Source organism: Salvelinus alpinus, chromosome 2 (genome assembly GCF_045679555.1).
Source record: "Salvelinus alpinus chromosome 2, SLU_Salpinus.1, whole genome shotgun sequence".
NCBI classification, from domain to species: Eukaryota; Metazoa; Chordata; class Actinopteri; order Salmoniformes; family Salmonidae; genus Salvelinus; species Salvelinus alpinus.
In genome coordinates this window covers 114,239,664-114,264,385 of record NC_092087.1, presented here as the reverse complement: position 1 = coordinate 114,264,385, position 24,722 = coordinate 114,239,664, and the positions used below count along the sequence as shown (strand labels likewise).

General features: G+C 40.3%; 3 protein-coding genes and 1 pseudogene across 3 annotated transcripts in view; 2 read left to right on the top strand and 2 right to left on the bottom strand.

Annotated features, from left to right (window-relative positions):
- LOC139549976 (parathymosin-like) overlaps positions 1-24,722 on the top strand; it is a 253,145-nt gene that overhangs the window by 79,652 nt on the left and 148,771 nt on the right. The gene's annotated exons all lie outside the window — the stretch shown is intronic.
- Positions 1-24,722, bottom strand: part of LOC139552456 (zinc finger protein 585A pseudogene) — a 100,809-nt pseudogene that overhangs the window by 59,495 nt on the left and 16,592 nt on the right.
- Positions 2,171-3,147, top strand: LOC139552464 (zinc finger protein 180-like; the record flags this gene model as incomplete). Its single annotated transcript, XM_071364232.1, has 1 exon — positions 2,171-3,147. A coding segment is annotated over one exon (888 nt), but the record flags the coding sequence as incomplete, so codon positions are not given.
- LOC139547915 (zinc finger protein 271-like) lies at positions 12,686-23,930 on the bottom strand. The gene is made up of 2 exons (XM_071357107.1): positions 23,258-23,930; positions 12,686-16,307 (listed from the first exon to the last, which is right to left on the bottom strand). Exons 1-2 carry the CDS (start codon positions 23,580-23,582, stop codon positions 14,740-14,742), a joined length of 1,893 nt encoding a protein of 630 aa, XP_071213208.1. The 5' UTR covers positions 23,583-23,930; the 3' UTR covers positions 12,686-14,739.

Below are 24,722 nucleotides of genomic sequence, written 5' to 3'. Positions count from 1 at the left end.
TTTAATTTGCGTCCCTTTCAGTTGCTAGTCCAACACTCTAACCGCTAGGCTACTATGGAGTCATGGTATAATATTCAGCAGCAAAAGCACAGCTTGCTGTAGCATTAAAGTGGACATTAACCTCCAAGCAGTACATTGGACATGGCGCAGAAAGAATGAATTAATGAGGACAGTTTGGATAAAAACAGATCATCAGATGGCTCAGGTGGTCTATAAATGGTTGTTCAGTGTTTGAGAGCCAGGGAATTTAACAGCCAGAAATTCAAAGGAAGAGTGCTGGGATACACTGACAGGTTTTTCATCCAAAATTCCGAATGCTGCTGTTTTAATAGTATGTTGTACCTAGTTTCCCTCCTTCAGGGAACAGTAGTTATAGTCATAACGTTAAGCTTGTCATATGATGAACTTCAACTTAAATAAGGGATCTTGCTGTCGGACAGTTGTTTTGTATTCAGATCTCTGAAATGGTGTTTAACTACGTAACATTTAGTGTCTCCTTATGTTACGCTGGGAAAACAGTTTTCATGGGCACAGAAATCCTAAATCATTTCAGAGTTTGCTAAATTCAAGGGTTCTAACCGAGAGTCACCTTAACTTTATTGACAACACACAAATGGATACTGTCATTAATGCGGTTCTTCAATAATTACACAATTCTTAATACTGTAGCTGTTTTGTTAGTCACATGTTCAACTATCATCAGCTGATCCAGGAAATCATTTTCTAAATGCCAGTCACATGACAAACATCACGACATGCAACAACAACCAAAGTGCTTCTTCATTCATTACTCTGGTAAAGACAGTTATTCCGTGCTCCACGTTGGATCCAAAATACCTAACAAATTGGTGTTTATAATGTTATTGTCTGCTTGATTTACACTAGGGTCTCGTTAGTCTGTTTGGACACAGAGATACTTTGCTCATAATGTGTAGAGAACTGTTCCTTGATGGATAGGCTATTGTACAACACACAGAGCTATTTTCCTATATTTGTTGTTAGGTGAAGTTATGGGTCCTACAGTAGGTCTATGTTGTTGTTATGGGTCCTACAGTAGGTCTATGTTGTTGTTAGGTGAAGTTATGGGTCCTACAGTAGGTCTATGTTATTGTTAGGTGAAGTTATGGGTCCTACAGTAGGTCTATGATGTTGTTAGGTGAAGTTATGGGTCCTACAGTAGGTCTGTGTTGTTGTTATGGGTCCTACAGTAGGTCTATGTTGTTATGGGTCCTAGGGTACACTATGTATGTCATGCAATAACAACCAAAGTGCTTCTTCGTTCATTACAGGTATATTTGTTGTTAGGTGAAGTTATGGGCCAATTTGGCAAACGGTGTACAAACCCTCATTGTCAGGCTGATGGAAAAGTTAGACAAAGAGCATTTTACTGGTTGAAGGGTTTTTTAAGTACAAAGCGGTTGATTTGTGATGATCACACAAACATATTATAAGCAGGACATTCAAACGAGCCTTACAATTATAATCCAAAGTAGTGTGAAATGCACTCGTAAGCAACCTGGACATGGTGGTTACTCCCCTGAGTTTTCCCCCTTTCACATTCAGAATACATTGTGAAAAACTCAAATCTTTGCTCACCATTTTTGCTCCTGGCAGATATACTACGTCCATAACTAGTGGTTTCCTCATTAGCATATATACTACATCCATAACTAGTGGTTTCCTCATTACCAGATATACTACATCCATAACTAGTGGTTTCCTCATTACCAGATATACTACATCCATAACTAGTGGTTTCCTCATTACCAGATATACTATATCCATAACTAGTGGTTTCCTCATTACCAGATATACTACATCCATAACTAGTGGTTTCCTCATTACCAGATATACTACATCCATAACTAGCGGTTTCCTCATTACCAGATATACCAGGTCCATAACTAGTGGTTTCCTCATTACCAGATATACTACATCCATATCTAGTGGTTTCCTCATTAGCAGGGAGGTGTTTCTGCAATCAAATTGCCCTCGTGCTGCAATTTTAGCAAACACAGAAAGGGGGCTTTTTTGGAGATCAAAGGTCGTCTGCCACACGGCTTAGAGTTTGACTGTCTTAAGACAATTGTAAAATAATTTAACAGACCTCTGGGCATCAACTTTTACCTCAAATAAACAGTGGATTTCTGCTGTTGTGGGCCTTTAACCGTCTGACTTTGTTGTTCATACAGGAGAGAGACGGGACTATCGTGGATCCTCTGGGGAGTCTCAACTACATCATGACGCTGACGAGGCAGAGAAGAGTCTCTCCCCATTAGAACACCTCAAGAAACACCCGCAGAGACCCACAGGGAAGAAATCTCACCACTGCTCTGACTGTGGGAAGAGATTCACCTCCTCATCAGGCATTAAAATTCATCAGAGAATCCACACAAGAGAGAAATCATATGGCTGTGCTCAATGTGGGAAGAGTTTTGTTAAATCTAGCCATCTGACTGCACACCAGCGAATACACACAGGAGAGAAATATTTTAGCTGTGGTCAATGTGGGAAGAGTTTTAGTCAATCTGGAGATCTGACAGTGCACCAGAAAATACACACAGGAGAGAAACCTTATAGCTGTGATCAATGTGGGAAGAGTTTTGTTCGATCTGGCCATCTGACAGTGCACCAGAGAATACACACAGGAGAGAAGCCGTGCTGTGATCAATGTGGGAAGAGTTTTTCTACTTCTAGCTATCTAACTATACACCAGAGAACACACACAGGAGAGAACCCTTATAGCTGTGGTCAATGTGGGAAGAGTTTTAGTCAATCTGGAGATCTGACAGTGCACCAGAGAATACACACAGGAGAGAAACCTTATAGTTGTGATCAATGTGGGAAGAGTTTTGTTCGATCTGGCCATCTGACAGTGCACCAGAGAATACACACAGGAGAGAAATCTTATAGCTGTGGTCAATGTGGGAAGAGTTTTTCTACTTCTAGCTATCTAACTATACACCATAGAACACACACAGGAGAGAAACCTCTTAGCTGTGACCAGAGACAATCTGATAAAAGATATCTGATCAAATATCAGAAAATGTATATATGAAGGAGTTGTTTCATGATATCAATGAATTAATGTCACAATGTAGAATGTTTTAACATTGTAGTAGGAGTGTTTTAATGTCTCAATGTAGAATGTTTTAACCTCTATCGAGCCTCTACCCCGGGTCCGGGATCACCCCCCACCCCCCCACACACTGATTAGCATAGCTAGCATAGCTTCACAAGTAGATAGTAGCATCTAAATATCATTAAATCACAAGTCCAAGACACCAGATGAAAGATACAGATCTTGTGAATAAAGCCACCATTTCAGATTTTTAAAATGTTTTACAGGGAAGACAAAATATGTAAATCTATTAGCTAAACACGTTAGCAAAATACACAATTTCTTTGTCCACCATTTTTTCTCTCCACCAGTAGCTATCACCAATTCGGCTAAACTAAGATATTGATAGCCAATAACCTATAAAAAACCTCATCAGATGACAGTCTGATAACATATTTATGGTATAGGATAGGTTTTGTTAGAAAAAAGTGCATATTTCAGGTAGAAATCACAGTTTACAATTGCACCGACCATCACAACACGACTAGAATTACTATAGAGAGCAACGTGTATGACCAATTTACTCATCATAAAACATTTCATAAGAATAGACAAAGCATAGCAATGGAAAGACCCAGATCTTGTGATTCCAGACAATATTTCAGATTTTCTAAGCGTTTTACAGCGAAAACACAATAAATCGATAAGTTAGCATACCACATGTGAAAACGTTACCAGAGCATCGATTCAAGCCAAAGAGAGCTATAACGTAATCATCGCCAAAATATATTAATTTTTTCACTAACCTTCTCAGAATTCTTCCGATGACACTCCTGTAACATCATTTTACAACATACATATACAGTTTGTTCGAAAATGTGCATATTTAGCCATACAAAACCGTGGTTACACAATGAAAATACTAGGAAATCAAGCCTCAAAATGTTGGACGTCATCTTTCAGAGTGATCTAGTTTAATCGAAAGCTAATCATATACTTGACTAAAAAATACAGGGTTGACAGGAATCGAAAGACAAATTAGTTCTTAATGCAATCGCTGATTTACATTTTTTAAATTATCCTTACTTTTCAATACAGGTTGCGCCAAGCGAAGCTATAGCAAACAAGATGGCGACATAAACGTTTAACATTTATCGACAGAAACACGATTTATCATCATAAATTGTTCTTACTGTGAGCTGTTCTTCCATCAGAATCTTGGGCAAAGAATCCTTTCTTGGGTCTAATCTTCTTTTGGTCGAAAGATATCCACTTGTCCGTCGAAATGCCCACTAACGTACGACCGGGAGCCCGAAATGTGCCCAGCGCGTCAAAGTGCACAACAAAGCAATGCCTCAAAATCGCACTAAAAGGATATAAATTGCTATACAACGGTTCAAATTAACTACCTTATGATGTTTTTAACTCTTATAACGAGTAGAAACATGACCGGAGAAATATTACTGCCTACACTAATGCTTGGAAAAAGTGCAGGTCGGTGTCCAACGCGCGCCCGATGCATCTGGAAAAGAGTTCCTACCTACAGGTTTTTTCCATTTATAGTGGCTGTGATTGCGCAATCGATACCGTTCAAAGCGTCATCACGTAAAGGCATCCAGGGGAAGACGTAAGCAGTGTCCGTATCCTCATAGCAATAACAGTGGCCTTTAAACTGACTCCAGATCAGGGGCCAAAATGTGTGAAATCTGACTCCATGTCAGGGAAATTGCTGTAGAATTAGTTCTGTTCCACTCAGAGACAAAATTCCAACGCCTATAGAAACTAGAGACTGTTTTCTATCCAATAATAGTAATAATATGCATATTGTACGATCAAGAATTGAGTAGGAAGCCGTTTCATCTGTAGAGACAATTATGCTAATTTGAAACAGCACCCCCTATAGTCGCAAGAAGTTTTTAATATATAGTATATTAATATACTCTGCAGTCAGTCAGTCAGAATGTCACAATGTAGAACGCTAAACGTTTGCCCCCTTATCAATTGATTTCAACATGATATGGATATTAGCCTCAGGGGGAAAATCCAGGCTCTGAATTGAAAGAGTACTATTTATGTGATTTAACAAAAGGTGACTAACAAAAAAAGAGTTGTCCTCTAACCAGGGATGTACACATTATTCCCAGATTCCGTGTGGTTTTTGAGCTGTTAGTTTTAACACGACGTGCAACCTCATCTCCCTCCTGTCACACAAATGATTTTAGCATGATATTGATGAGTTATGACAAATAAGTGTTGCGTTCCTTTGTTTAGCGACCCCTACATTTAAATGCATCACTCCAAATTGTAGCTGACTATTCTGCAGGTTGTCCTCTAACCAGTGAGGTAAAAGATATCTCCCATTTCCATGTGTTTTGTTTAGTTGTGTTAGTTTCAACAGCACGTACAACCTGATTTCCCCCCTAATCGATATCAGTGATTTATTGCTACTTGTCAAAACAACAGCGTTTCTGGTGCTTGTGCAGTTTATAAGGAGTTTGTTTTAAAAAATACAAGAAATATGATTATTGTGGCAGATGTTTGTGTAAATAGCACATGTTATGTTTAGGTTTTCAATTTATCAGAAACTGTTTCTGCACATTGGTTATTGATTTGGACAAGTTAAAACTGTGTTTTGACATTGGGGCTATCCCACCTAGCAACATGTCATTGAAAAGAAGACTGTCTGTCCAATATTCTTTCAGTTGTGGTTGAAAGTGATAGTTGAAAATATGTATTTTCAGGTCTTTTTTTTTATTACTTGAAAACAACTTAATTTCAATGTACTTTCAGGTAGCATAGTGGTTAGAGCGTTGGGCCAGTAATCGAAAGGTTGCTGGATCGAATCCCTGAGCTGACAAGGTAAAAATGTCGTTTTGCCCCCGAACAAGTCAGTTAACCCACTGTTCCCCGGTAGGCCGTCATTGTAAATAAGAATTTGTTCTTAGCTGACTTGCCTAGTTAAATAAAGGTAAAGAATATATATATATATATATATATGGACGCAGAATAATAATCAATCGTCTATGATAAAAAAAAATACAAATCCTGCATCAGTTAAATAAAAAGTGGACGAGAGTTCTAGAAGCTAGTGAGTTTTAGGATTCTATTGAAATGGAAGTTGTTTTCTGTTGGTGGTGAGTGAATTTGTCCATCAAAAATATAGGATATATTTGTTGTCTTAAGGGGGAAGGTGTTACAGGCTTTGGTTTTTCCATTTATGTTTTGAGGTTGGACTTTAGCTCGTCAGCACGTAGGACGCACTGATTGGTGTCACCTCGTTAGTCAGTATGTGTTACACCTGTGCTGGCTTGTCCATCTCGTTAGTGGGAAGGTGTTTCACCTGAGCTGGTCCAGGTTCTATTTAAGAGTGTCTGGCCCAGTGCTCCAGTTGTCTTGATAGATGTGGAGATTCAACACCTTTAGTTGCTCCAGCTTTTTGGTTTGCTTCCTGTCTTTAAGTTTGGTGTGAGTTTTTCTTTTGTTTGCCTCTTCTTGGGCAGATTTAGTGGGTCTCATGGTGGGTGTCTTTTAGGTCCCAGTTGTTGTTACTAGTCAACTTTCAGTGGACTAGTGTCTTTCAGAGCCCCTCTTAAAAAAACAAGCATGTATTTTGGGTTGGATATTGCATCCAATTAATATTTTAATCAATGCTCATTAGTCTTTCAGTTCTTAGTCTTCTGATGGTGTACTAAATATTTCTGTTTATTTTCTCCTGTGAAGCCATTGTGTTGCATCGATGTCTGAAATGTGCTGTATAAATAAAGCTTGATTTGACTTCAACAAATTAACCCAATGACTGACCAATCAACAGACCCTCCATCTTAGTATGAAAAACAGTATCAATCCCACTTTTCCAGCCTGCTGAAGGAGTGGTGGAGTGGTAAACACCACCCCCGGCTGTACCAGGGGCTTGAGGTGGTCTCCCACAGCTCTGCTGGTGGAGTGGTAAACACCACCCCCGGCTCTACCAGGGGCTTGAGGTGGTTTCCCACAGCTCTGATGGTGGAGTGGTAACCACCACCCCCGGCTCTACCAGGGGCTTGAGGTGGTCTCCCACAGCTCTGCTTATGTCATGTTCTGTGGCCTTGCCGTTCCATTTCTTGACTGCCCCTGCAACACAGAAACACATTTAGTCATATTATATAAAACACTCAAAGTAATGGATATGGAGCATCTATGGCCTCAGTTACACCTGGCACCTAAATGTGACTTCTGTCATCAGATCACTCCAAGCTGCATTAGGTTCAGATCTACCAGGATGGGCCTTTGACAGTCTGGACGCAGTCAGGCCACTGAATATAAATAAGCAACGTAAAGAGGTGGGGTGAATGAGTGGGGAAAAGTACATTCTACACAAATGACCTTCACAATAGCAAATAACAAATGTGTGTGTCTGAGGGGAAAATAACTTTCATACAGCCAAAAGGGGTGAGAAATTAGACCAATATCAGCGGACAATTTGCACTAATGTAAATAAACATGGATGATGGAACATATTCCCTTTAGCTGACATGATGAACCGCTAAGGGGACATAAATTTTTACCATCTTAACCAGTGTGACCTCTCACCTCTCTGGCTGTAGAAGTGTTCTTCCTAACCAATCCCTCAACAGCTCTCTGACTGAGCTCCATCCTCACTTGGTCATCAGAGGAGAGGAAGGCTGAGGAGGGATGGAATGATGAATGGATCAGTCAGTCAATAAAGTGTAGAGCTGCTGTCTATGTTGTCTGACAAAATCACTATTTTAGTAGTTCATTAAAGTAAATAAGGCTTTATGACTGATGAATACCAACTATCAATCACTTAGATCATGTATTTTCAGGTAGAGATACATCCTTGGGACGTCCCTAGCCCGTTGAAGTTGACATTTAAAAGGGTTAAGGTTAGGGTTTAGGGTAGGGATGTCCCAAGGATCCCAGATAGCATTGACCATTGTGCCTTCTTCTGTCTCTTTTACATAGCAGGTGATGGGTTCTGACTTCTGAACTTGAAAATATGAAATATCCTTATTATGTGAAATTGAATGAAACAATAATGTATGTTGATGCTAATATGATGTACAATATCCCATGATGTTTCTATATGATAACAATAGAGTAATATATTTAATATGATGTACAATATCCCATGATGTTTCTATATGATAACAATAGAGTAATATATTTAATAGGCCATATACTATTTTTTAACAGTTTCACTAATTAACTTATTAATCATGATTCAACGTCAGTTCACCGTCTCACCTCATACTGTATTGGAGCAGCAGCAGCTGACTGCCCGGTTCAACATCAGTTCACCGTCTCACCTCATACTGTATTGGAGCAGCAGCAGCTGACTGCCCAGTTCAACATCAGTTCACTGTCTCACCTCATACTGTATTGGAGCAGCAGCTGACTGCCCGGTTCAACATCAGTTCACTGTCTCACCTCATACTGTATTGGAGCAGCAGCAGCTTACTGCCCAGTTCAACGTCAGTTCACCGTCTCACCTCATACTGTATTGGAGCAGCAGCAGCTGACTGCCCAGTTCAACATCAGTTCACCGTCTCACCTCATACTGTATTGGAGCAGCAGCAGCTGACTGCCCTGTTCAACGTCAGTTCACCGTCTTACCTCATACTGTATTGGAGCAGCAGCAGCTGACTGCCCGGTTCAACGTCAGTTCACCGTCTCACCTCATACTGTATTGGAGCAGCAGCAGCTGACTGCCCGGTTCAACATCAGTTCACCGTCTCACCTCATACTGTATTGGAGCAGCAGCAGCTGACTTGATCGTTGATGCTAATCATCATGTTTTGAATCTGAGAGTAAATAGAGCCGACTACAACTCTAAAAATGAAGGGTTCAACTGGAATTGTTCTCAGATCCCCTAAGAACCGTAGGGTTCTTGGTCAATGAAAAACAGCCCCAAAAGGTTCTTCAAAGAACTTGTTAGAAGGTGGGTTCATCGAGGAACCTCCGTTGTTGCTGGACTTCTTCCGGGAACTTCGGAATTACAACTGAAAACGATGGTGACAAGTTTGGATGCGACAACAGTTAAAAAGGTTAAGTTGAGTTGATGTTTGGCTCTGAATATGTCTCTAAATAATTTATATATAATAATATAACATACTAATAATGAATAACGAAGACAATGATGGTTTTCTGTGAATACATCCATAACGTTACTATAGTTAATTTCCTAAAATATTAGAAAGCCGGGTTTGACCGTCGGCGTTGTATGAGCTACAGTACAGTACCGTTATCTAGCTAGCTAACGTTATGTCCTAACTAGGCACAACTAGGTTTGGATTATTTCCCTCAACTATATTCTTTCCCATATATTGTATATCGTTTCCATAAAGCCAACATGGCTTTACACTCATTAACGTAAGTTTCCAATCTAGACTATTTCTTACTTTTGTGATAATGAACTAGCTAACGTTAACTAACTAACTAACTAAGGACGGTGACCTGTCCAGACGAGATGTTACAACGAACTGAATCGTCAATGGAGGTCTTCCTCTTTATATAGCCTGCTACAGCATGCAATACTATTAACTCACAAGGGGGCATAACGTTACATGGACAATACTATCCCATTTTGGAAACGTTACATGGACAATACTATCCCATTTTGGACACGTTACATGGACAATACTATCCCATTTTGGAAACGTTACATGGACAATACTATCCCATTTTGGAAACGTTACATGGACAATACTATCCCATTTTGGAAACGTTACATGTACAATACTATCCCATTTTGGAAACGTTACATGAACAATACTATCCCATTTTGGAAACGTTACATGGACAATACTATCCCATTTTGGAAACGTTACATGTACAATACTATCCCATTTTGGAAACGTTACATGGACAATGCTGTCCCATTTCGGAAACGTTACATGTCCGCCCCCTTGTGGAGGGAAATGAATAGCTTAGATTGTAGCTGTAGATGGGATTCAAATGCATGATGGTATTAATACTGTGTCTAGACTACCTCTTTTGTATAAAGGCCCTTCAGAATCCAAACACAGTATTGCCACGCAGCAAAATGTTGCGTATAATCTTTCACGTCAGCCTGATAAAATATTGAACAATTTGTGTACAAAGATATCTTAAAATGTGATAATTGGCCTGTATGGCCGTACTGTTACTGTATGGCAGTACTATATTGGCTAGTGCTTTCTCCAATATGTTCTTCTATTTTACATTACATTGTATGTTGATGCCATTTATCTTTCAATATGTATTTAATATATATATATGTTTTAATGCTTGTAAGACTATTCTTTGACACATTTTCTCTTCCTTTGAAACTCTTATAGGACAGAACATGGACACAATGCAATTGGGATCAAGAAGAAGGTACAGATATGTTGTAGGACAGCTGCATTTGAAGTGTACATTTAACCTACATAGCAGTCAATACAAACTGACATCTATTAGCATACAAATGTGTGCAATTGATCTTTTCAGATATTCTCGGAAATGAATCAAGTCCATGGAATGGAAATAGACAAAAAATATAATTTAAGGACTATCAGAGGTAGAGAGGCGAGGCAGGGGTGAGGACATCATCCTGCTATTTTGACAGTCCCTGAAGGACAATACAGAAGAGGGATTTGCTCTTATTCCTTCCCTTTCTCTAATGTATTTTGTAATAAAATTAGCAAGTGTAGTAAGATCATTGCTTTACTTTACTAGGACTGGAGACCACAGCAGTGATTCTGCTCTTGCCCTACCTCTTCAATGAGGACCCGAGTGGCCTTTATGTCCGTGACAAGGTATGCCTATGCACCAATCATCTGTTTCTTCATAAACATAGGTGTGCATGCTTATATAAAACTACAGCTGAACATTTGTTCTGTTCTTTGTTAATTGTATGTGTATTAATCTTTTCTTACTTTTGTTGACACAGATTTCACCGCTCTTCACTCCTTTACTGCACATCGGTGGAAATCCATTTCACCATGAGAGTGAAATCCCGCTGGCCTTTGATGGGGAGAACATCCACGCCCTCGAGGACGTCCCCATGGGACTTGGGGCTCTGCTAGGGCTGAATTTTTTATAATTTCCCTTAAATTTCCCCAAAATGTCAGAAAAACACTTATGTTATTAAGTTACTGTGTTCTGGGGATAAGAGAAGTTGGGGTGAAGTTACCAGGGCCGGTCATAAAGATGGAAAACTTCCTAACATAACTAAGTGGATACGATATACACACTAAAGCTGAAAAATCTGTATTTAGCATCAAGTCTACAATATTGTTAGTTTACCTATGATTCATTTTTTATGTATGTTGTTTTATTGTACATCATTATTTTATATATTTTAAATGTCATGAAAAGCACTATACAAAGTAAATGTATTATTTATTATGGTCTGACATGTTTGCAGAAATGTTGCAATTTTGTAATGTGTTTTATTTGGTAAATTGTTTTGTAAATATTAATTCACATTTGTGGTGCCACTAAAAAAACAATTAATTAATTAAATCAATATTGTCAATATTATTATTAAAATATGTTTTTATAATGGAGGGAGGGTGGACAGGGAGTTAAAAAAATGAACCCCAAAAGGTTCTTTGGAGGAGCCATGATAAAGGATACTCCAGGAACCTTTACTTTTTAGAGTATATATTGATAAAAGTCACCTTGTCCGAGAGACATTTACATAGTTATACACAACCCAATTTGGGATGACTATTTTAGGGCAAAATAGCGGCCACAACAGACAGACCTGATATCGCCTATAATTCGACGTCCTTGGACGTCATGTGCTGAGTGGGTATGACCAAATGATTCTATTTAGCTGCACTTTGTATTACATTTTTACACTATAATAAATGTTTCTGATGCCACATAGCCCGTTTTCAAAGGGAGTGGTTGGTTTTTCCGTGCAGTCGCTATTTAGCTTTTTGTCTGAAAGTATTTTCTTTACTGCGATACCAACTCCAGTCAGCAGATGGCGATGTGCGTCTTTCAGGTGATTCTGCCACTGTGACGTATAATCTAGTGGACGGGACGCTTCTTCAACATCAACAGTTAGTCAGCCACCTTGGTTCACTAACTTTATGGAAAAAGGTTTAATTAATAAATCTAGCAACTCCTCTCATACTGGGAATAATTACAGGTGCACCTTACTAGATTATACTATATCATACATGGTCTTAACTAGTAAACACAGATTCTAGTTTTCATCCAGTTCACATAGATAGCTGGCTTGGCCCTCTTCACACCTCCAAGGTGCCCCCCTCACACAGGAATACACACTCAGAGCCTATTGCCTCAGCCCTTTTCACGCCTCCAAGGTGCCCCCCTCACAGAGGAATACACACTCAGAGCCTACGAGGCTTTTATAAAAACTCTGCTGGTTTCACTCACCTTTTTCTTTTTTTTAAACTACGTTTGAGATGTGGTATCCACTCGGTTCGCTGCCTCTCAGATCAAAAGGTGGGTCCATCTGCTCCGTTCCCGAAGTGTGGTCTCCCTAAGATCCCAAGTTAGAGGGATCCCTCGTGCACCATTTACCCAGGTCGTCAGGAGCGGTCACCAAGTGAAGATTAACATCCCCAAATGTGGTTAATTTCTTTAATATCAGAGGAGACAAACTTATCACACAAGTCAGAGTTATTCTTAAACTAAATCTTTATTCACTTAATAATAAGAGAGCAGGTCAATACAACGTACACATATAAAGTGAATCAATTGAGTGCTCTACGATAATGATGGCTGGTCAATGATTCACCCCCAGATGATTCGTTGAGAGCCACGATACAAAAGTACAAAGGTCTTTTACAGCCAAGATACACACCTTTCAACCTACATGACCAACAACAGATGTATAAAACGGGTCACAAGGTTAAGATTTGTATGAAATATACTTATAATACTCAGCAAACAGTATCTGCTGTAAAAACAGTACTCTTTGTGTAGAGTCCAGGGTCTGGCCCTGAGGTCATCTCTCCCTGGTACCATATAGAACAGAAACATTAACTCATGCTCTGGAATGCTGTCTCTTTAGGTTTTATCACCCAAAAGACATTGTAAATCTCAATGTCAGTGTTATCTCCAAGAGGCCCATCCTCAGTAGAACACAGACACTATAGTTCTAAGAACCCTCTATTCTGTTGCATAAAACCACCATTTGATCCAATAAAAGTATTATAACATAATGTTGCAGTTCTGCTCGGTGTCCACTGAAAGTTGACAAGTAACAACAACTGGGACCTAAAAGACACCCACCATGAGACCCACTAAATCTCCCCAAGAAGCAGCAAACAAAAGAAAAACCCACAACAAACTTAAAAACAGGAAGCAAACCAAAAAGGTGGAGCAACTTAAAGGTGTTGACTCTCCACATCTATCAAGACAACTGCAGCACTGGGCCAGACACTCTTAAATAGAACCTGGACCAGCTCAGGTGGAACACCTTCCCACTAACGAGATGGACAAGCCAGCACAGGTGTAACACATACTGACTAACGAGGTGACACCAATCAGTGCGTCCTACGTGCTAACGAGCTATACACGCTAAAGTCCAACCTCAAAACATAAATGGAAAAACCAAAGCCTGTAACACCTTCCACCTTAAGACAAATATATCAAGTTTGCTAACAGAATTTTTTTTAGTATTTTTCCCCCACAAGCTTCTAGAACTCTCGTCCCCTTGGAACAAAATAAATTGTGATCCATGGCAACGCACTGGCTAAACGCAAAACTTGTTGACTGCCCACCCTTGAGACAATCACCAACCAACTCGTGCAATATCCGTAGTAACTTTCAACCTTACTTCTCTCTCTCTTTTCAGGGTTCACTCGAGAGGCATGTTGTTGGATCGGGGCCCAGTCCCCAATGTCATGCATTTGGGTTGGCACATCTGAGAATGAATCCTGATATTCTAAAAGAAGGGTAACAACATCAATATAATTATTTCTAAAAGCAGGGCAACAATGTCAATATAATTGTACCCAAAAATGGTCAGCTGGTTGCATAAATAATTATGATTACTAACTGTTACATAAATTGTAAATATGAAAATCAAAACCAAATGTACACCCCTTTGTTAATATGTATTGGCAATACTTCACTTAATGGTGAGGCATGGAATAATAAAACATGTATCTTTTGTCAGGCTGAATGTTTGAAATATGAGGTGATTTGAGTCATGCTTCTTCAGTAGTGGAATAAAGACAATTAGCATTTGAATGTTGTAAAGAAATACTGGAGTGATGTCAGATTGTTAATAAAATTGATTAGTACAATTTATTATACTGCTTTCATGTGTGTATATACACAAACATCTGCAACAATTATCATATTACATGTATTTTTTTAAACAAGCAGCTTTTTCAACTTGTAGAAAACAGTTAGCTACATTTTGAAGTGCTGCATTTTGATTAAAGTGGGTCACCAACGCAGTAAGTGTAACACAGCTCTTTTTTTGTTAGTCACTTTTTGTTAAATAATACTCTTTCAATTCAGAGCCTGGATTTTCCCCTGAGGCTAATATCCATATCATGCTGCAATCAATTGAACAGGGCAAAGGATAAGGATAAGGTAGAACATCATTAAAATACTCCTACTACAATGTTAAAACATTCTACATTGTGACATCATTAAAATACTCCTACTACAATGTTAAAACATTCTACAGTGTGACGTTATTTCATTGATATCATGAAACAACTTCATGTATGTATTTTCTGATGTTTGATCAGAGATCTTTTATCAGAGTATCTCTTGTCACATTGATCACAGCTATGAGGTTTCTCTCCTGTGTGTGTTCTCTGGTGTGAAGTCAGATGGCTTAATGTAGTATAACTCTTCCCACATTGATCACAGCTATAAGGTTTCTCTCCTGTGTGTGTTCTCTGGTGTGAAGTCAGAGAGCTAGATATAGTAAAACTCATCCCACATTGATCACAGCTATAAGGTTTCTCTCCTGTGTGTGTTCTCTGGTGTGAAGTCAGATTGCTTGATGTCGTAAAACTCTTCCCACATTGATCACAACTATGAGGTTTCTCTCCTGTGTGTGTTCTCTGGTGTGAAGTCAGATTGCTTGTTGTCATAAAACTCTTCCCACATTGATCACAACTATGAGGTTTCTCTCCTGTGTGTGTTCTCTGGTGTGAAGTCAGATTGCTTAATGTAGTACATCTCTTCCCACATTGAGCACAGCTATAAGGTTTCTCTCCTGTGTGTATTCTCTGGTGTGATGTCAGCTGGCCAGATCTACCAAAACTCTTCCCACATTGACCACAGCTAAAAGGTTTCTCTCCTGTGTGTTGTGTGTGTGTTCTCTGGTGTACAGTCAGAGAGCCAGATTGAACAAAACTCTTCCCACATTGACCACAGCTATAAGGTTTCTCTCCTGTGTGTTTTCTCTGGTGTACAGTCAGAGAGTAAGATGTAGTACATCTCTTCCCACATTGACCACAGCTATAAGGTTTCTCTCCTGTGTGTATTCTCTGGTGTGATGTCAGCTGGCCAGATCTACCAAAACTCTTCCCACATTGACCACAGCTATAAGGTTTCTCTCCTGTGTGTATTCTCTGGTGTAGAGTCAGATGGCCAGATGCACCAAAACTCTTCCCACATTGATCACAACTATGAGATTTCTCTCCTGTGTGAGTTCTCTGGTGTGAAGTCAGATTGCTTGATGTAGTAAAACTATTCCCACATTGAGCACAGATATAAGGTTTCTCTCCTGTGTGTATTCTCTGGTGTGATGTCAGCTGGCCAGATCTATCAAAACCCTTCCCACATTGACCACAGCTAAAAGATTTCTCTCCTGTGTGTTGTGTGTGTGTTCTCTGGTGTACAGTCAGAGAGCAAGATTGAAAAAAACTCTTCCCACATTGACCACAGCTATAAGGTTTCTCTCCTGCGTGTGTTCTCTGGTGTGAAGTCAGATTGCTTGATGTAGTACATCTCTTCCCACATTGATCACAGCTATAAGGTTTCTCTCCTGTGTGTATTCTCTGGTGTGATGTCAGCTGGTCAGATCTACCAAAACTCTTCCCACATTGATCACAGCTATAAGGTTTCTCTCCTGTGTGTACTCGCTCGTGTATTTTAAGTTCTGATGAAGATTTGCAACCTTTCCCACAGTCAGAGCAGCAATGAGATTTCTTCCCTGTGGGTCTCTGCTGGTGTTTCTGGAGGAGTTCTGATGTGGAGAGACTCTTCTCTGCCTCGTCAGCATCATGAGGTTGTTGAGGATTCCCAGAGGATCCACGATAGTCCCGTCTCTCTCCTATGTGAACAACAAAGTCAGTCAGATGATTAAAGGCCCACAACAGCGGCAATTCACTGTAAAAGGTGATGCCAACAGCATAGCCATGATGTTGTACAACAATTGATGTCTGTAATGAATGTTAAAATTATTTGACAATTGATTTAAAATGAGCAACAAGTCATATTTTGTCAAAAATGTCACATTAGTAGTAACATCTAAGATTGTAGACTAGAAATAAGTTATTCATGTTGTTGATACTCTAAGCAGTGTGCCAGACGACTTTTGGTCTCCAATATAGGCCCCTTTCTGTGTTGCTAAAATTGTGGCACGAGGTCGATGCGCACACAATTTGATTGCAGAAACACCTCCCTGCTAATGAGGAAACCGATAGTAATGGATGTAGTATATCTGGTAATGAGGAAACCACTAGTTATGGATGTAGTATATCTGCTAATGAGGAAACCACTAGTTATGGATGTAGTATATCTGCTAATGAGGAAACCACTAGTTATGGATGTAGTATATCTGCTAATGAGGAAACCACTAGTTATGGATGTAGTATATCTGGTAATGAGGAAACCACTAGTTATGGATGTAGTATATCTGGTAATGAGGAAACCACTAGTTATGGATGTAGTATATCTGGTAATGAGGAAACCACTAGTTATGGATGTGGTATATCTGGTAATGAGGAAACCACTAGTTATGGATGTAGTATATCTGGTAATGAGGAAACCACTAGTTATGGATGTAGTATATCTGGTAATGAGGAAACCACTAGTTATGGATGTAGTATATCTGCCTGGAGCAAAAATGGTGAGCAAAGATTTTAGTTTTTCACAATGTATTCTGAATGTGAATAGGGGAAAACTCATGGGAGTAGCCTCCATTTCCAGGTTGCTTATGAGTGCATTTCACACTACTTTGGATTATAATTATACAATATAAAATGATCAAATTATAAAATGATGCAGAAAAATTTATCCATGCATTTGTTACTTCTAGGTTAGACTACTGCAATGCTCTATTTTCCGGCTACCCGGATAAAGCACTAAATAAACTTCAGTTAGTGCTAAATACGGCTGCTAGAATCCTGACTAGAACCAAGAAATTTGATCATATTACTCCAGTGCTAGCTTCCCTACACTGGCTTCCTGTTAAGGCAAGGGCTGATTTCAAGGTTTTACTGTTAACCTATAAAGCGTTACATGGGCTTGCTCCTACCTATCTTTCCGAGTTGGTCCTGCCGTACATACCTATACGTACGCTACGGTCACAAGACGCAGGCCTCCTAATTGTCCCTAGAATTTCTAAGCAAACAGCGGGAGGCAAGGCTTTCTCCTATAGATCTCCATTTTTATGGAACGGTCTGCCTACCCATGTGAGAGACGCAGACTCGGTCTCAACCTTTAAGTCTTTACTGAAGACTTATCTCTTCAGTAGGTCATATGATTGAGTGTAGTCTAGCCCAGGAGTGTGAAGGTGAACGGAAAGGCTCTGGAGAAACGAACCGCCCTTGCTGTCTCTGCCTGGCCGGTTCCCCTCTCTCCACCGGGATTCTCTGCCTCTAACCCTATTACAGGGGCTGAGTCACTGGCTTACTGGTGCTCTTTCATGCCGTCCCTAGGAGGGGTGCGTCACTTGAGTGGGTTGAGTTACTGACGTGATCTTCCTGTCTGGGTTGGCGCCCCCCCCTTGGTTTGTGCTGTGGTGGAGATCTTTGTGGGCTATACTCGGCCTTGTCTCAGGATTGTAAGTTGGTGGTTGAAGATATCCCTCTAGTGGTGCGGGGGCTGTGCTTTGGCAAAGTGGGTGGGGTTATATCCTTCCTGTTTGGCCCTGTCCGGGGGTATCATCGGATGGGGCCACAGTGTCTCCTGACCCCTCCTGTCTAAGCCTCCAGTATTTATGCTGCAGTAGTTTGTGTCGGGGGGCTAGGGTCAGTTGGTTATACCTGGAGTACTTCTCCTGTCTTATCCAGTGTCCTGTGTGAATTTAAGTATGCTCTCTCTAATTCTCTCCTTCTCTCTTTCTTTCTCTCTCTCTCTCTGAGAACCTGAGCCCAAGGACCATACGTCAGGACTACCGGGCATGATGACTCCTTGCTGTCCCCAGTCCACCTGGCCTTGCTGCTATTCCAGTTTCAACTGTTCTGCCTGCGGTTATGGAACCCCTACCTGTCCCAGACCTGCTGTTTTCAACTCTTAATGATCGGCTATGAAAAGCCAACTGGCATTTATTCCTGATTATTATTTGACCATGCTTGTCACTTATGAACATTTTGAACATCTTGGCCATGTTCTGTTATAATCTCCACCCGGCACAGCCAGAAGAGGACTGGCCACCCCTCATAGCCTGGTTCCTCTCTCGGTTTCTTCCTAGATTTTGGCCTTTCTAGGGAGTTTTTCCTAGCCACCGTGCTTTTACACCTGCATTGCTTGCTGTTTGGGGTTTTAGGCTGGGTTTCTGTACAGCACTTCGAGATATTAGCTGATGTACGAAGGGCTATATAAAATAAACTTGATTTGATTTGATTTAATTGTAAGGCTCGTTTGAATGTCCTGCTTAATATAATGTTTGTGTCATCATCGCAAATCAACCGCTTTGTATTTAAAAAACACTTCAACCAGTAAAATGCTCTTTGTCTAGCTTTTCCATCAACCTGACAATGAGGGTTTGTACACTGTTTGCCAAATTGGCCCATAACTTCACCTAACAACAAATATAGATACCTGAGATACCTGTAATGAACGAAGAAGCACTTTGGTTGTTATTGCATGACACACATAGTGTACTCTAGGACCCATAACAACAACATAGACCTACTCTAGGACCCATTACTTCACCTAACAATAACATATACCTACTGTAGGACCCATAACTTCACCTAACAATAACATAGACCTACTGTAGGACCCATAACTTCACCTAACAATAACATAGACCTACTGTAGGACCCATAACTTCACCTAACAATAACATAGACCTACTGTAGGACCCATAACTTCACCTAACAATAACATAGACCTACTGTAGGACCCATAACTTAGACCTACTGTAGGACCCATAACTTCACCTAACAACAACATAGACCCTACTGTAGGACCCATAACTTCACCTAACAATAACATAGACCTACTGTAGGACCCATAACTTCACCTAACAACAACATAGACCTACTGTAGGACCCATAACTTCACCTAACAACAACATAGACCTACTGTAGGACCCATAACTTCACCTAACAATAACATAGACCTACTGTAGGACCCATAACTTAACCTAACAACAACATACACCTACTGTAGGACCCATAACTTAACCTAACAACAACATATACCTACTGTAGGACCCATAACTTCACCAAACAACAACATACACCCACTGTAGGACCCATAACTTCACCAAACAACAACATACACCTACTGTAGGACCCATAACTTCACCTAACAATAACATAGACCTACTGTAGGACCCATAACTTCACCTAACAACAGCATAGACCTACTGTAGGACCCATAACAATAACATAGACCTACTGTAGGACCCATAACTTCACCTAACAACAGCATAGACCTACTGTAGGACCCATAACAATAACATAGACCTACTGTAGGACCCATAACTTCACCTAACAATAACATAGACCTACTGTAGGACCCATAACTTCACCTAACAACAACATAGACCTACTGTAGGGTCCATAACTTCACCTAACAACAACATAGACCTACTGTAGGACCCAGAACTTCACCTAACAACAACATAGACCTACTGTAGGACCCATAACTTCACCTAACAATAACATAGACCTACTGTAGGACCCATAACTTCACCTAACAATAACATAGACCGATGACTATAAATAATTTAATATTTACAGGTGAAACATGGAAACTAAAATGTCTTTGTCATGACATTTCATAACCTGATCACCAGATAATTTTGTGAATAATCCCACTAGGCTACTCTGTAATGTGTTGTCATTCTAAATGTCCTGAATAACGGAAAATAGCTCTGTGTGTAGTACAATAGCCCATCCATCAAGGAACAGTTCTCTACACATTATGAGCAAAGTATCTCTGTGTCCAAACAGACTAACGAGGCCCTACATTAAATCAAGCAGACAATAACATTATAAACATCAATTTGTTAGCGATGTTGGATCCAACGTGGAGCACGGCATAACTGTCTTTACAAGAGTAATGAATGAAGAAGCACTTTGGTTGTTGTTGCATGTCGTGATGTTTGTCATTTGACTGTCATTCAGAAAATGATTTCCTGGATCAGCTGATGATAGTTGAACATGTGACTGTAACAGCTACAGTATTAAGAATTATGTGTAATTATTGAAGAACCGCGTTAATGACAGCATCTATTTGGGTGTTGTCAATAAAGTTAAGGTGACTCTCGGTTACAACCATTGGATTTAGCAAACTCTGAAATTATTTAGGATTTCTGTGCCCATGAAAACTGTTTTCCCAGCGTAACATAAGGAGCCACTAAATGTTACGTAGTTAGAGAGCATTTCAGAGATCTGAATACAAAAAAAACTGTCCGACAGCAAGATCCAGTATTTAAGTTGAAGTTCTACTGTTCTACTGTTCCCTGAAGGAGGGAAACTAGGTACAACATACTATTAAATCCACGCCTCGCTGGAAGCCCCGTCTTCCACAGGTGATGAGCGTGAGACTCAAATTTATTCCTTAAATTTAATTCAACGACCCAGGAAGTGGCGGGGCCAAACAGGTGTTGTAACTCGTTCCTAACTGGCACGAAGATCGGTAGAAATGGTCAGATAAATTGTCACTCTGAATGGAAATTGAAAAAGTTTGCCGATTTTACGGGAAACTTCAGGAGCATAACGTCAGAATTTAGGAAGGCCAGCAGCAGGTCGGTTGGTTATTTCCTTCTGGTTATATTGATCTCTGGCTTCTGGTTATATTGATCTCTGGCTTCTGGTTATATTGATCTCTGGCTTCTGGTTATATTGATCTCTGGCTTCTGGTTATATTGATCTCTGGCTTCTGGTTATATTGATCTCTGGCTTCTGGTTATATTGATCTCTGGCTCAGGTCATTTGCGTTAATTATTTAATCAAACGCTTGAAGCATAAGTTCAGTTCAAGTTCTATATAGTTCTATGTGTCTATATGGAAAAATACACGTCATAACATTTCAACCAATCAATTGGTAGAAAGAAAATATATATATATTTTTAAATCTGCGACACCCCAGGACAACATACATGCATTCAGACCCCTTCCCTTTTACCACATTTTGTTACAGCACAGCCTTATGGATTACATTTTTTTTAAATTATCAATCTTCAGACATAATGACATCAGAAAACCCCATAATGACATCACAATACCCCATAATGACATCACAATACCCCATAAAAGCGAGAGAAAAAGTTTAGAAATGCATGAATACCAGTAGGTTGTATCTCTATAGGTCATGCCAGTAGGTTACAGTAGGTTGTATCTCTCTAGGTCATGCCAGTAGGTTACAGTAGGTTGTATCTCTCTAGGTCATGCCAGTAGGCTACAGTAGGTTGTAACTCTCTAGGTTATGCCAGTAGATTACAGTAGGTTGTATCTCTCTAGGTCAGGGGTGTCAAACTCATTCCATGGAGGGCCTAGTGTCTGCAGGTTTTTGGTTTTTCCTTTCAATAAAGCCCTAGACAACCAGGTGTGGGGAGTTCCTAACTAATTAGTGATGTTAATTCATCAATCAAGTATAAGGGAGGAGCGAAAACCCGCAGACACTCGCCCCCCCCCCGTGGAATGAGTTTGACACCTGTGCTCTAGGTCATGCCAGTAGACTACAGTAGGTTGTATCTCTCTAGGTTATGCCAGTAGGCTACAGTAGGTTGTATCTCTCTAGGTTATGCCAGTAGGCTACAGTAGGTTGGAACTCTCTAGGTCATGCCAGTAGGCTACAGTAGGTTGTATCTCTATAGGTCATGCCAGTAGGCTACAGTAGGTAGTATCTCTCTAGGTCATGCCAGTAGGTTACAGTAGGTTATATCTCTATAGGTCATGCCAGTAGGCTACAGTAGGTTGTATCTCTCTAGGTCATGCCAGTAGGTTACAGTAGGTTGTATCTCTCTAGGTCATGCCAGTAGGCTACAGTAGGTTGTATCTCTCTAGGTCATGCCAGTAGGTTACAGTAGTTTGTATCTCTCTAGGTCATGCCAGTAGGCTACAGTTGGTTGTATCCAAGTAAAAAAATGATCAACCCAATGTGGAAAATGTTGAATTTGGTCAACAACAAAATTAATGGCTTATATGCTATGTGAAGTTTACTTGATCTAACAGAAGTTTCGTAATGACTAAGTTGTTATGTGGACACGTGACATACCGACAACTTTGATAAAAACACTATAGGAGTTGTCTCCAGATCGCTATGCATATTCATGCTAGTAGCTTAGCATCTCTCTCTATTGAATACAGGCGGTGCATATTCATGCTAGTAGCTTAGCATCTCTCTCCATTGAATACAGGGGGTTGACGACAACAACCATCATAGAATATAAACAATAGATTACAATAATAGGATGTATTCACCAATCCAAAGAAAGGATAGGCGGGAGCTAGACAACCCGCAGTGAAGCTTTGTGGACAACAACTCCCCTTGTTAGGGCGGAGAGACATCTTGTCAGTATATCCATAATATTTGGTGTAGCCAACCCAACTCTCACATGGTACTATTGGGGGGCACGGTGTGCAGTAAATCATCACTACATGCAGTGCCCCCCAGTCTGCGGTCAGCAGATAGACCCTTCTCAAATATATATGTTAAGTCACTTTTTGGAAACGGAACGGAGAAAACAAGGCGTAGCTTGTTCTCTACGTCGTCTGATTTTAGACATATCAGTCATCATCCTGGGCCCTCCGTTGAAGAGGTATTGACGAGCCAAATCCGAATATCCAAAGTAAAAAACGATTTTAAGGCGGTACTTACTGGTGTTACTCAGATCTCCTATCTCCTCTTCATCTTCCAATGTGACAGTAATCTCCCCTTCCTTCTTCACTCCATAAACTGCATCCTCTTCTTTTACTGTAACATCCTCCTCCTCTTTCACTCTGAACGCGTCTTCTTCTTCTTTCACTGAAACGTCTTTCTCTTCTTCTTTCAGGGTAACAGACTCACCCTCTACGTCTTGTTTTACTGTGATATCCTCTTCTTCCTTCTCCTCTTTCACGACAATGTTCAGCCCCAGAGCTTCTTCCTCCGTCCAGCAGATCACCTCTTCTTGAACAAGAGGGGAGTAGTTTAGGGAGCTCATGGTCGGGGATGTTAGCTAGCTAGCTATCATTAGCGACTAGGCTAGTGCTAATTTAACCAGCCAGCTACTATAGCTGACTAATACAAAATAACGTAATATTAAATTATATAGGTTAACAACTAGATACGACCTAAGTGTGTCGAAAACACAGTAGCTAATATACACCTAAAGCGTATAAATAGCTTGAATCTTTCGGCTATGTTGGCTAGCAAGCTACCGAGGTGGTTGACGAGCTGTTTATGAAGAACCGTCCACTAGATTATACGTCACGCTGGCAGCGTCGCCTGAAAGACGCACATCGCCGTCTGCTGACTGGAGGGGAAACGCAGTTGAGGATCATATTTTATTTTCAGATAAAATTAATTTTTAATGTATTTAATTCACTTTTAAAACTTTAGTTTACAGTGCATTCTGAAAGTATTCAGACCCCTTGACTTTTCACACATTTTGTTACTTTACAGCATTATTCTAAAATGGATTAAATAGAAAATATTCCTCATCAATCTACACACAATATTTTTATTTAACAAGTCAGTTAAGAACAAATTCTTATTTACAATAACGGCCTACCCCGGCCAAACCCGGACGATGCTGGGCCAAGTCCCTATGGGACTCCCAATCACGGCCAGATGGGATTCAGCCTGGATTCGAACCAGGGACTGTAGTGACGCCTCTTGCACTGAGATGCAGTGCCTTAGACCATTGCGCTCCCGTAAAGCAAAGGTAACTGAACTAAAACACTATTGCTTCCGTCATCATGAAGTGCTTTGAGAGACTAGTCAAGGATCATATCACCTCCACCTTACCTGACACCCCAGACCCACTTCAATTTGATTACCGCCCCAAAGATCCACGTCACCATCACCTACATAAGAATGCTGTTCATTGACTATAGCTCAGCATTCAACACCATAGTACCCTTCAAGCTCTTCATTAAGCTTGAAGCCCTGGGTCTGAACCCCGCCCTGTGTAACTGAGTCCTGGACTTCCTGACGGGCCACGCCCAGGTGGTGAAGGTAGGAAAAAACACCTCCACTTCGCTGAAACCCACAAGGAAGGGTGCTCAGCCCCCTCCTGTACTTCCTGTTCACCCATGACTGCGTGGCCACGCAAGCCTCAATCATTAAGTTTGCAGACGAC

Coding starts and splice junctions, on each gene's coding strand:
- LOC139547915 (XM_071357107.1), bottom strand. CDS start 23,582: ATGAGCTCCCTAAACTACTCCCCTCTTGTTCAAGAAGAGGTGATCTGC. Junction 16,308..23,257: donor AGGAGATCTGAGTAACACCA/GTAAGTACCGCC, acceptor TTGTTCACATAG/GAGAGAGACGGGACTATCGT.